General features: G+C 40.3%; 2 protein-coding genes across 3 annotated transcripts in view; one reads left to right on the forward strand and one right to left on the reverse strand.

Annotated features, from left to right (window-relative positions):
• Positions 1–4640, forward strand: part of sestd1 (SEC14 and spectrin domains 1) — a 33704-nt gene extending 29064 nt beyond the window's left edge. For both annotated transcript variants that reach the window (XM_086220827.1, XM_086220828.1), the window contains 2 exons: positions 613–716; positions 2603–4640. In XM_086220827.1, the coding sequence (XP_086076953.1) occupies positions 613–716; positions 2603–2876 (378 nt within the window). In that variant the 3' untranslated portion in view covers positions 2877–4640. The remainder of the gene's footprint in view (positions 1–612; positions 717–2602) is intronic.
• Positions 4641–6605: 1965 nt separating this feature from the next.
• Positions 6606–11349, reverse strand: dnajc15 (DnaJ (Hsp40) homolog, subfamily C, member 15). Its single transcript, XM_086219336.1, has 6 exons — positions 11189–11349; positions 9875–9926; positions 9691–9764; positions 8961–9037; positions 8797–8867; positions 6606–6953 (listed from the first exon to the last, which is right to left on the reverse strand). Exons 1-6 carry the CDS (start codon positions 11339–11341, stop codon positions 6883–6885), a joined length of 498 nt encoding a protein of 165 aa, XP_086075462.1. The 5' UTR covers positions 11342–11349; the 3' UTR covers positions 6606–6882.
• Positions 11350–13381: the final 2032 nt, after the last annotated feature.

A 13381-nucleotide genomic window follows, 5' to 3' on the forward strand; every position in this document is an offset into this window, starting at 1 on the left:
TGGTTTGTGTTAGTGAAACAGTAGTGATAGATGAGACAATCTTGATTTTCACAAATTGTAAACATTTCAATTCCAAAGCAAAACCAGTTTTTGAATATTTTCTGAGTTTGTAAGTCAACAGAAGTTTGGACACCTGTTGGAAAACTTAGTATCAACTTTCAAGGCCTCAATAACTCTTGCTGTTGCAGAAAATGTGGAACAAATGTACAATTTCCCCACTTTACACGAGGGTCACAAAGAGAATTTATAAATGAGTAATTTTGCTTAAGTCATGTTAATTAAGCACTTTTACTAGATTACATAGCATGAATTAATTGTTCATTATTAATGTACCCTCATGAATGTGTGTGTGTGTGAAGTGTTACCAAACCTTTCTAACTGTCACTACCACATATCTTTTTATAATTCATGATACAGTCGACTTTATTGTCCTCTTAAGGAAATTTACTTGTGTTTGATGTTGCTGCGTTCAACACATCAATCCACATTTAACATTCAGTAACCACAGAATGTGAACCTATATTGTATGAATTTTAAAACGACGGGGGAAGGGCATTCTAAGCCTCTGCCATGTAATGTGCACCTTTGGTACACGCGTGTATTGTGTTTCAGGTGTTGCAGGAGGAATCTGTGGAGGTGGAGTCACTCGATGATGTAGACTCATCAGGGAAAACTCTGCTGGATAGACTGACTATGCCAGTTGTCTTTCCTGACGGGTACATGCAAAGTTACACACACACACACACACTGGAAATACACATGAAGGATAAGAATAAAAATACTTTACTTATCCCACACTGGGGAAATTTACATAGTTATAGTCGCATGTACAGAGGGAAGAAAGGATAAAATTGTGAAATAAAAAAACCAAAAAACAAAACAATACTTTGTATCTCAAGAGGTGATAGTGACTTAGTCTAGGGTTAAAGAGCCACTGTGCGACCCAGAGCTTCCTCCAGATGTCTGAGCATCTTTTCCTGATGTCAACCACTTTAGAGAAGCAACTCAGTCTCCACCCAAAGCATTTGTCCTTACTTTAGATGAGGGTTGGAATGACTTTCCCTCTGATCAACTTGACTTTTTCCATCCTACTCATGACCCAGAGATATTTGGGGCTGCTTCCCTCTGCAGGCTGTGGAGGGTAGCTAATTGTCTAAAAATAGTAACAGCTTTGACATTTACTTGCCTCTTAGAATAAAAATCACACCAACTTCGGTGACATAGCACCAAGTATCTTGTTCTGCAATTATATGTGAATAATAAAAATATAGCGTGAATTTAACTCTTTCCTCATCACTTAGGACATCAGTTATTTGCTAGATTATACTGCTGCCCATTGGTGAGATTTCTGAGCAGTCTATGTTATCACTGCTATTTGGATGAGGGCGCCATACCTGATCTCGTGACAGTGTACTGCGCTTGACACGGGACTGTGGTGACAGGAAGTTGCTGCAGATGGATTGATTTAAGAGCCCTTTAGATGGGCAGACGAGGCAAAGGATGCGCTCATTGTTGGGCTGTGCAGCTCCACCATAGCAATTATCATTGTTTATTTTTTTAGTAAACAATCAAATTCACCATGTGGGAGGGGAAAAGAAAATTGATAAATACAGATATAAAAAAAAAGATGTTATGCTTGAAAAATCACTTTTGCACAAATTAAACAAAACCAACTTTTTTTCCAGATTTTTGTCTGAAAACGAGTTTTTCATGAATCAAACCCTCTTCAAGTATTGCAAAACAGAATGGATGCTGTTTAAAGGAAATGTTTTCTAAATGAAATGGAAGCTTTGTTCTTTCTCTTTATCAGTTCACTTTTCCCATAATCATAGCAAAATATTCTAGGGGTCCTGCAAGATTAGGGGGGAATTTTCAAAAACATTTAATTCGTCGGTGTGACAACACCCTTTTGGGTGGCATTAAGTGCATTTTAATTGGGCCGATGCGAACACAGCTGTAATACTGGGGCACACATCAGAAGGGCACCAAATAAGCACACAGAAACCTTGTTGAATAGGTGGACACAGTATGCTTGTGGTTTGTTTGCAGTGAGTGCATGAGCTGTTCTCAGTGTGACCCAACTTCCAGTGTGTTCCAGCATACAAACTTGTGCCAGAATAGCTCCTGTAATCAGGGTTACTTGTGCATTTTCGGATGCGCCAGATTATTCAAACTGTAGCAGTTTACAATGGAGAAAGAGATAGTTAAAAACTACATGAAAAAACTAGAAATACTGCATTGCAGTTGTATGCCTTCAGTTCATCCTTGAGTCCCATTGGACATATGAGCTAAATATGGAGAAATTCCCTTAATGCATTGCGGAGGTATTGTGTTAACAAGAAAGGAACAGACGGAACACCGGTAAAGATAATGCCTCTGGTATAATGCACTATAGGTGTAAAATATCCCCTGGTCTCGGTGCATAGGGGCGTACACCCCAACTATCAGATTAAATATCTTAGTTTGGAGTGTGTAGAGGGAGCTATTGCAGACCAGCATTTTGTCCCCACAAGGGAGAAGAGTCCCCAGAATGTAACTGGTAATTGTGTGGGGGACAGGGTTTTTATATAGTAAAAACTTAATGCTGTTTTTATCGTTTAAGGAGTGAGCAGTATTTTGGGAGTCCCAGTGACACTGCAGCAGCAGCAGAAGGTGTCAGAGAGCGCCTTCTGCTGGTGGAGGAAAGGCGACTGCAGTTGCAGGAAGCGAGGCTGCATAATGATGGCGTGGAGGAGGCGCTGCACATGCAGGAGTCGAGGCTTGATGTAATTGGAGAGGAACTGAGTGAGAAGGAAGACCAAGATGAGGAGGAAGAGGAGGCAGTGGCTGAGGGGCAGCAGGATGAAGACTTGGAGAGGGCCACACAGGACTGCTAATGGATCACTGATGATATGAAACCAAGCAGCCTTAATGAAGCTCTTTAATGAAGGGCTGCTGATGAATTTCTACTAAGAACCAGATGAGCTTGCCATTTGCTGCCTCTGTCTCGCTGCAGCAATTCTTCCTGCTGGCATTTTTCCATATCAAGTGTGTGCCATCAACCTCATTTCTTGCTCTTCTGCAAGAGGATAAACATGTTGGATGTGATTACGTCATAATTCTTTCTCTTTTCTACCTTTAAGTGATCCTGCAGACTTCTTTCCAAACGCAACCTGCTGGATAATAAATGTAATATACTGGAATTATTACTAATGCTCATGTCTGTAGATGCTCTTTTGATGGTAAAATAACCTCCTCTCAAGGTAGACCTCTTTCCCAGCATGCAATGTGTTCACCAGTAGGTGAAGCTTCCACGGTGCCAACATGGTGACGAAGGTTTCTGTCTGTGCCTCCTCAGAACTTTCCCATTCTAACTCTTTCTGCTTGTATGACCTTCCCCTAAGAGAACAGGACAGGACCTTGCAGGGTGGAGTTGGTTATTACATGCAGAGACTTGATCCCGCTCCATCAGTGGTCTCATCGTTTCTGCTGTTGATTGTGACAACATCAGAACAGACAGGCTAAAAGAAATCTGTTTAATTCACAAAAAGTCAGGATGGAATTCATAGAACAAGTCACAGAGCACTGAGAGGGCAGCTATTTCCCCTGGTTTCTCAAGTAAAATGCCTGAACATTTCCCTAATAAATCACCAGAACAGCCGTGTTGTAAACTTACAAAACTGTTTAAAACAAGTCTTCTGTGTAAATCTGTGAATTTTTTTTATTCCCCACTTTTTTGATGCATCAATGATTTAGAAAAAAACTGTCTCGGGAATTACAGTATCTAGTTCCTTGATGAAAAGTTGAAGGCACAAGATGTTCTGCATAAAGAGATCCCGAGGTAGATTTCAACAACAGATCCTTGAGCTGAAAGTCTCCCTCCACTCAGAGATATACTTTTTATTTGTTGGATTATGAGCTTCACTGTGAAGAGTCTGGGACTACAAGTCTTTTTGTCCACTTTCAGTCGCTGAAAAAGGAACTTTTTTCTGGGCTTATTTAGTTGAATTCACCAGCTGATTTTTACGACATCCCAACTACTTTTTAAGTCAGTCATGCTCCAATGTCATTTAGTTTTTTTGTGGAAACACATAAACCATCAATCAGTTTTGATCCATCAACAGGAGAGATGGAAAAAAAACATTTTTGGGCAGTTGTTTTCACAATAATATGTGGATTTTGATATTTGATTTTAGTTTTAGGTTGAAATCCACTGTTTTGATGGTTCTTTGTGAACTGAGAAGCCCAGAAGCTCTCGACACTTTGCTGCTTGCCCTGATGATGAGCATCAAACCTGCACCACTCCCTCTGGTCCTAATTAACCACAGGGACTGAGGTGACCTCCGCTGCCAGTCCCATGCAAACACTGGCAGTCCTGGGTCCGGTGGTCATGCAGAAGACAGATTAGCTTTTATTTATTTGAACTTTTCCAGCAAACTTGCTATAATTGTTGTTCTTAACCAATAACTGCTGCTGAACATATAACCCTCAAATCTTGTATATTACTTCCTGTCCTCTCTATCCAATTACATAAACGGTGACATCAGTATGACATCACGATCTAAATAAAGAAGCTTTTTGGGAGTGACAGTCTGTGGTGGGATTTTTGTTTCTTGATATGATTATCAAAATGGTGTATCACCTAATATAATTAAAGAATAATTCATTCATTCCTGCAGAAGATTGACTGAGACTTTTCTTAATCTTAATTATTTTCTGCAAAACAAGAACGGTTTGGGTGACGATGTTAATTTTCTTTTAATTATGTACATCGTCAGTGGACCACAGTTGTCATGAAGCTTTCCTTTATTTCTGATTAGGGATATTGAATGTAAAAAAACAACTTTTTAGTCAAGTTCTCAGAGGCATTAAGTAATCAGTCAAATATTTCGATGGAGATCAAAGGAGAAACCTGCTGGTTATGTCATACCAATCAGTTAGGCAAAAAAATCATTTAAAATTATTTGGGAAATGTTTTTAATCTGATAGTTATCCAGTAATTATACAATTATAACCTTATACACATAGTAATGCTACCCAAATAACTTTACAAATCACTGGTCTCTGTTGGTTATAAGAAGGCCACTTCTGAAAATACACTACGAGTCAAGTGTTAGGATACAGCTCTCATTCAATGTTTCTTTCTTTACTTGAACTACTTTCTACATTGTAGGTACATATTGAAGACATCAAATATATGAAGCAAAATATATGGAAATATGAAGGAAAAAAATGTTCAACAACTGTCAGTATGTTTTATATTTTAGATTCCTCAAAGTAGCCCTCCTTTGCTTTGTTGACATCAAACCCTTGGCCTTCTCTCAGTGAGCTTCATGATGTCGTCACCTGAAATGGTTTGCCTGCCTTGTCAGGGTTCATTTGTGGAATTTCTTGCCTTCTTAATGGGGTTGGGACCATCAGTTGTGTTGTGCAGAGGTCAGGTTGGTACACAGCTGACAGCCCTATTTGACAACTGTTAGAATTCATTATGGCAAGAACCAATCAGCTAAGTAAAGAGAAACGACAGTCCATCATTACTTTATGAACTGAAGGTCAGTCAGTCCTGAAAATTGCAAAATCTTTGAACGTGTCCCCAAGTGCTGTCGCAAAAACCATGAAGCTCTACAATGAAACTGGCTCACATGAGGACCACCTCAGGAAAGGAAGACTGGGAATCTCCTCTGCTGCTGAAGATGAGTTCATCTGAGTCACCAGCCTCAGAAATCACAGAGATCTAATAGCAGACACGTCTCCACATCAACTGTTCAGAGGAGACTGCACAAATCAGGCCTTCATGGTTGAATAGCTGCTGAGAAACCACGACTAAGGAAAAGCAACAAGAAGAGATTTGTTTGGGCCAAGAAACACAAGGAATGGACATTAGACCAGTGGAAATCTGTGCTTTGGTCTGATGAGTCCAAATATGAGATCTTTGGTTCAACCTGCCGTGTCTTTGTGCGATGCAGAAAAGGTGAGCGGATGGTCTCTACATACATGACTCCCACCATGAAACATGGAGGAGGAGGTGTGATCGTGTGGGGGTGCTTTGCTGGTGACACTGTTGGACATTTATTCAAAATTGAAGGCACAATGACCCAGCATGGCTACCACAGCATCCTGCAGCGACATTCCATCCCATCAGGTCTCCATTTAGTTGGACCGTCATTTATTTTTTATTTTGGTTGTAATGTGACAAAATGTGGAAAAGTTAAAGGGGTATGAATATTTTGCAAGCCACTCTATGTATTATTGCTTTTTGGAGTGGCACCTTGTGGACAGTCCCTGCACTCTGGTCTTGAACCCAGCTGCAAGTATAAACCAATGTAATTTACGCAGGCTGGAGGATGGCTTAACTTTTTTTCATCATCCTGATTGCAGATATAGTATTGTATTGTATGACGAACTCTGGAGAAGAAGAGATTCCACGGCAAAGGCGAATCTAATGGGGTGAAATATTTTATATAAAAAATCTATCCCAAACAAATCATGGATACATATTTTTCTCTGGGTCTGTCCTGTCTGTGCAAATGAGTGAATCTTCAGAGATTAAAAGACAAAGTACATTAAAAAATTATGTTGTAAAAGAGAAAATATTGTCTGCATGACCACACAAACAAGTTTTCAGGTTTCATTTGTTTTATTAACCAAATTTTTACAAGTACACTGACTGTTTGAACGATTACATTTTTATTCATTATTCTTTTTGATAAACAGATTACACTGTCTTCAGAAATATTACAGTAAATGAAGGCTGCTGATATTCACCGATTGTAGTTAACATTTTTCAGTATTCATAGGGTTGTAAAATAAAGTTAGTGGAAGTCGACGGGAATGATCCAAATATATTTTCTACTTGTCCAGTAGCCCCACAGAATTGACATCATGCAGGGGAACAGGCGAAGGTCACCGTCGGGACTCCTTGTCAAGAAAGTCTTTTGCCTCATTGATCTTCGCGGCGAGATACGGAGATCCACCTGCACACAAACAAAACTTTTAGCCTGATTTATAGTGCATTTTCTCATTTTACACTCAACCAACCCCAACCTTCTTAGTGGCATGTCAGAAACAACTGCTCTGCTTCTAAGGAGGCTGAGAGCTATAGCCGGCACCTTTCTCTCAACCTGTATCAAACCCACCATGTTCTTTTCTTTCTAGCAAAATAGAAAAAGACATGACAGAAACATGTCCTTGGTGTTCAACTGAAGGTATACATGTTGCCCTGAAGTTATCACAGATATGGAGGTGTGGAGTGACCAAAGAGAAAAAAAAAAAAATTAGCTCGCTTAGACGAGGTCCGCTAGTTGCCACAGAATATGCCTCGCAAAAAGATAAGACTAAATTAAAGTTCTAATTGTAAGAATTAGATTACTCTTCCATTTCTGGAAAATATTTTAAAAATCAAAAATTGCAAAATCATCACAGTAACAAATTTCTCAGGCCTTTTGTCTACCACTCTTATAATTGTTTTCCAAAGATTTACGAAAAGGTAACACTGGGGACACTGAACGGCTGCTTTCACATTTTTTCTTTGAAAATATGTTCTAAACAATACATTGGGATTGTTAGGGCAGCACTGTGGTGCAGTGGCTCCAGCACAGGGTCCTTCTGTGTGAGTCTCCATGTTCTCCCTGTTCCTGCTGGGTTCTCTCTGGTACTCCAGCTTCCTCCACAGTCCAAAGACATCAAGAGGGGACTCGGCTGATTGGTAGGGGTGTTACGAAAATCAGCAAAATAAAAACTGACGGAATAAAATTCGATGACGCACGAAATAAAAATCAATGTAAAAAAAAAAAAAAAAACAATACGAGGCAGCGCCACGCACACTGATGATTTTTGACCCTCTCGCCTACTGGATACATGTATGACAAAAAGAAGAACACTGTAGCGACGCCAGAGAAGAAGAAGCAGCAGCAGCAAAACAATTATTTCAAAATGGAGGAAGATGAGGTCGAGCAAGTAGCGGACGCTCCTTCATCAAACAAATCGTTGTGGGGACTTATTTTGGCTTCCCAGGTGAAAGACAAGGCAACGGTGAGATGTATAACAAATATTTTGTTTTTCCAAAGCAGACAGCATTTTATTTTGTACTGACGCAGCAAAAACTTGTATGTCTGCATACAAATAGAAAATGAGGAATATTTGAATTTTGCATTTCTGATTTTCTTTAATCTTTATTTCGTATCGTGAGTATTTTGTATGTGAACCCTGTTTCGTAAGGGTGCAACGAAATATTCAACTCATGAGACCATACGAAATACGATCGACCTCCATTTTAAAATAATTGTTTTGCTTCTTCTTCTACGCCATTGCTAGTGTTCTTCTTCTCGTGTTATGTGTAAACAGCAGGCAAGAGGGTCAAAAATCATCAGTGTTAGCGGTGCGTAGCGCCGCTTCGCATTGGGTTTTTTTTTTACAATGATTTCTATATTGTGCATCTTTGAATTTTATTTCGTCATTTTTTATTACCCAAAATTATGATGCAAAATTTCTTAACACCCCTACTGTTTCATATTTCATATCATTTCATGAGTTGACTATATCGTTGCACTCCGACTAATGACCTGTGACAGCCAATGGTTGTCTGTCTATATGTGTTAGCCCTGCGATGGACTGGCGAGGGTGTACCCTGCCTCCAGGCTCCAGGCTCCAGGCTGGAGGATGGATGGATGGATGGATGGATGGATAGGCATTCTTAATGGAACACATTCTGTTGATTCTTTTACTCGTGTTCAAGATTCCATACATGCATACCTTTGGCACCTTTAAGCAACTTGGAGGATAAATGCAATAAAGGATTAAATGAGAGTTTAAACACACCTTTATCTGGATGGTTGAGGACCATTATCCTCCTATGAGCGTCACGTACTTTGGCCTTAGTGCTGACTGGGCTAAAAAGATGGAAACAATCATCAATTTCCATCTCTGTCAGAGTGATTTTACTTCTATGTTTGGAGGGAAACTTTTAAGAAGAATTTGGTTACCTGATGCCAAGAATGAGGCTGGCCTCTCGTTTCGACATCTTCTGCTCAAAACCTCCTTTGTAGTATGAAGAGAAACTCTGAAATGAGAAAAGTGGATCATAGCTTTCATTCTCAGCAGTCGGAGCTGGATTACATCAGTGTTAAAACCTATCTTAAAGGTGATAGAAAGATACAACATTTTGCAATTTTTGTTTGCTGCAAGACTTCTCCTAAAAGCTTCCTGAGAATAGGGGCAACAACAGGAACTACTGTCGTCATTTGGGATAACTTGCTTCATATTTGTTACATTCTGGTTTGAAATATCAGTCCGTCTACATTTTTGGACAACTTCAGCTTTCTATAATTGAAGTTATCAGCATCTTATTTCACGCCTAACTCATCTGACAGCACACAGGAAAAAGATATTTTTTCCTACCAGCAAAAACAAGATAATTGTACTTGAGAGTAAAACCCAAGATTAAATTTATGGTTTCTTTCATGCATTTCCTGAAGAGTGTTGCAGGCTTTCACAGGTTGAAGATAAACATTCTTATGACACATCTGCAGGAAAACTTAACTCAAACAACGCACAGCTGACACTGGACAGAGTGTCCACATTGATCAGCACCTTGCTGAATCAATGATATCAGAATTCAGGCTGTTGGGAAGCCAAAAGGGGATTCAACCACAGCTAGCAAAGATTGGGGGGGGGGGGGTCAGTGAGTGAATAAGTCGTTAATGAGTTACTCACTGATGTAGGCACCTTCTTGACCGTTTCTGAGAAGACTTGTCCAAGAGGCTTCCACAGCTGGAATGCATAGCGGCCTGTGGGTCAAGCACAAGATCCATGAAAAGGCTTCAAACCAATAAAGTGAGCCACAAAAGGCCAAAAATAATGGAATTAATGGTTCTTCTCTTTATTAAACTATTCTTACCAGCAAAACCTGCCGCAGCCACACCAAGACCCACAGCAATCAAAGTCCCTCCCTATAAACAACACACAACATCAAACACTTACTAGATTGACTGATTTCTTTTATTTAAATGTCCAGCACTTAAAAGGTCTCAACCCTCACCGAGCAAGACAATGAAAGAGTGCAGAAATTTGAAGATTTGATGATCCAGCAACAAGCTAATATTTTTGAAATTGTTAAGAATCCACGACAGTAACTCTTTGGAAAAGAAAAACTTCTCTCCAAGATTCGGTTTACTGTAATTTGCGTGTCAGAGGGTCACTGGAAGGAGTTTCTTTGCAGCACAGTCAGGGTAAATGTGGATTGCATTCTGATAAAAATGACCACACGTCTCACCATGGCAGGAAAACAAGACCAATTATAGCAGGTTTCTATAGTTTTCTTCATTATACTGCTGAAATAGAACTATCAACAGATTCAGGTAGAGTTTTGAACACAGAGCACAATGTCTTAAACTTAAGAATGGAGTTATTACAACATCTGCAATGAGTTCATGGTGATGGGCATGATGACACTACATTTCAGCTGTAAGTGAAAAAAACAACAAGAGCTCATACAATGCAAAAATATTCACTCCACTGCTTTAACCTCTTTTGCTTTAAAAGTTAATTTGCATTAACACACCCCAAGTACAGTGCACTTCACCCCTCAATATCCATAATCAGTTCTAATGGCAAACAATCAAATGAAATATAATAAACTTGAAGCTGAGTACCAAATATCTGAATAAGGTGATCAAAATCATACAGAGTTACCATGACTCTTGCATTTAAAAAGATGATAATGTTCAGTGTTTGGATATTAACTTTGGAGAGGTCTTGATTTAATAATCTGGAGGGGCTGGACCGAAGTGTTAATACCATGGCCACCCCAGGACATTTTTTGTTGTTGCTTAAAACACAATCGTCACATTTACGGCAGTAGCAACTTCTATAAGCGGACGTTTACAAGTACAGATCATGAGAGCCGTCGCATTTCTTTGAAATGGGGTTAGTGACATCACTAGACTTGATGTCTGGAGGCGGCCTGTCATACCAAATACATTTACGTAAACCTAGCAAGCTGACATGGCAAATAAGAATAACTTTTTTTTTAATTCTTTGGCAGGCTGAAGGAGAACGGATCAGCTAATGACAGCCCCGCCGATGACTTGAACTACCTGACGCTGCAACCGTGAGTGAAGAACGGTTAGCGGTCAGAGGTAACGCCACCGTTAGCAGGAGCAATTAGCATGCGTTATCTAGGAAAGTCTTCCGTGTAAAAGCAGATGCTCACCAACCGCCTGTCTATTTCTACGTCACTACTGGCATTCGTCTTGGGACTATATTCAGCATATCGCATCATGTCCCCATCCAAAGACACTCTGCTGCTGGTGCCCGCCATGTTGCAGTTGACGTAAAGAGCCTTCCGAGTTACACCAGAGAACATCCGGTCATAATATTTACAGAAAAAACTACCGCTTCCTGTCTTACGTAAGGATTGTTTTCTTCTCTGTGGGTGCTGACGACTCGTAATCAACGTAAATTGATGGATACCGCCCCCTACTGTACCGAAATTGGAACATCGAGGCTTTGCTGTAACATAAAACGTGGAGGCTGGACCAAAATAAACAAAACAAATAAACAAACAAACTAAATCCCATTATTGTGTCTTGTGATCTAAGCCTATCTTTAAGTATTGACACGTGAGGGGTTTTACTACGAAGCAAGTCCAACATAGCCAGACCTTCTTTCAATAAACTGGCTGGACAAACCCTAAACTCACAATCAGAAGTAGTTGGTATCACGACAGTGGATGTGATCTTATTTTGTCAATTCAGGCTTTCTGCTCTGTGTGCGTCCCCATAAGAAGCGGCGTGTAATGGGTCATTTAACTCTTTGGAAATGGGCTGATCGTGTGCCGCTTACTTTAGTCAAGAAGAATAATGGAGGGTTATGAACAATATCAAGCAATTATGACAGCAAAAAGCAACGCGGTTGCTGCAAATAAGGCGTGAGAGGAATACTGGCAGAAAATTGCCGTAAATTTGTAAATTTATATATTTATTTTACCACTCAGTGCACTCTTTGTGCCTCTCACATCCAAAGCTCCTAAACTTCCTCAGGAATCCAATGAAGTAATTTGATTTATACATTATATTTCACATGCAAGTATTTGTCATACTGATTTTTAACAAAGTGAACAATAAATGTATGTTACCTGTAATTTTATAGAAGGCCTCTTTTATAGCCATTGTGGGCAAAAGGCCAGAGAACACACATACACCCATATTCAGTAGTTCAGTGAGAGCAAGTACAACTTTGTGAATAGCACGTCATGCAGCCTTCTTGCTCAGATTTCCTGTATCACCAACTGAATGCATGTAGGTACTACTGTGCGTGCATGGCTCCTTTTTCTGGAGTTACTCAGCAATGGCTTCAGCAGTTTGCATAAATAACTCATTCCCTCAGCTGAGAATCTACAGCGTTCATAGGGAATGACATCAGGGAGTGGATTGCTCCAGTCACTAGGTACTCTCTCCCTCTGAAGAGAACCTTGCACAATAATTGCGCCAAGGTCCCCCTGACTATTCAAAAATGGTGATGCCATTTTCAAAAGAGGTATTTAGTGAAAGGACAACGCTTTTTATAGCCGATTTGAGCTGAAACTTGGCACATAACCTGCTCTGGACCAGGTTAAGTTTGCCACATCAGTTACCATGGTAATCTAGCCAGGTTAAAACAGAGCCACCTCCGTGACATTGAAAACCGTGGCTTTAGTCTCAACATGCCTTGCTAACCCACAAATCTTCTTCACAGTATACCTGTCTGGTCAGCAGTGGAGACTGTGACAACAGATAATCACATAAGTGAACTGAGTTCAGCTCAGTCTAGTGTTCCTGAGCAGACAAAGAGACTGTGTTGACCTGGCTGGAATCCTGACTGAGGCAACTGTAGTCAGTCTCCTCAGCTCTGTTTCAGGCAGACCAGAGAGCTGCAGATATCAAACCAGACTAGTCACATATCACACACATTTTCTGTCTGATTTTCAGAAGTCAGAATTAATAAAGTACAGGTTGGTGGTTCAGAATGATCGGTGGCACTTTCATTTGCAGCTTCTGAGCAGATTTTAACCTGCTTTAAAGAGCACTGGGTTGGCATCAAAGGTTCAGCTCTGGAGTTTTTCAGGTCTTATCTGTCAGAGAGAAGCTTCTGTGTCAGCCTGGAGGACGCTGTATCCTCCATAGCGTCTCTTCACTCTGGGGTGCCTCAAGGCACAATACTTGGGCCAATTTTATTTATGTTGTATCTGCCCCCCCTAGGAGCCTATCCCAGTGGCGAGAGGTGGGGTTCACCCTGGACAGTTCGCCAGTCCATCGCACGGCCAACACATGTAGACAGACAACCATTCACACTCACAGTCATACCTACGGTCAGTTTAGAGTATCAATCAGCCTAGTCCCCAATTGCATGTCTTTGGACTGTGGGA

This window comes from Aulostomus chinensis, chromosome 12 (genome assembly GCF_037954235.1).
Source record: "Aulostomus chinensis isolate RoL2024-O1b breed Wild chromosome 12, RoL_Achi_v1.0, whole genome shotgun sequence".
Taxonomy (NCBI): Eukaryota; Metazoa; Chordata; class Actinopteri; order Syngnathiformes; family Aulostomidae; genus Aulostomus; species Aulostomus chinensis.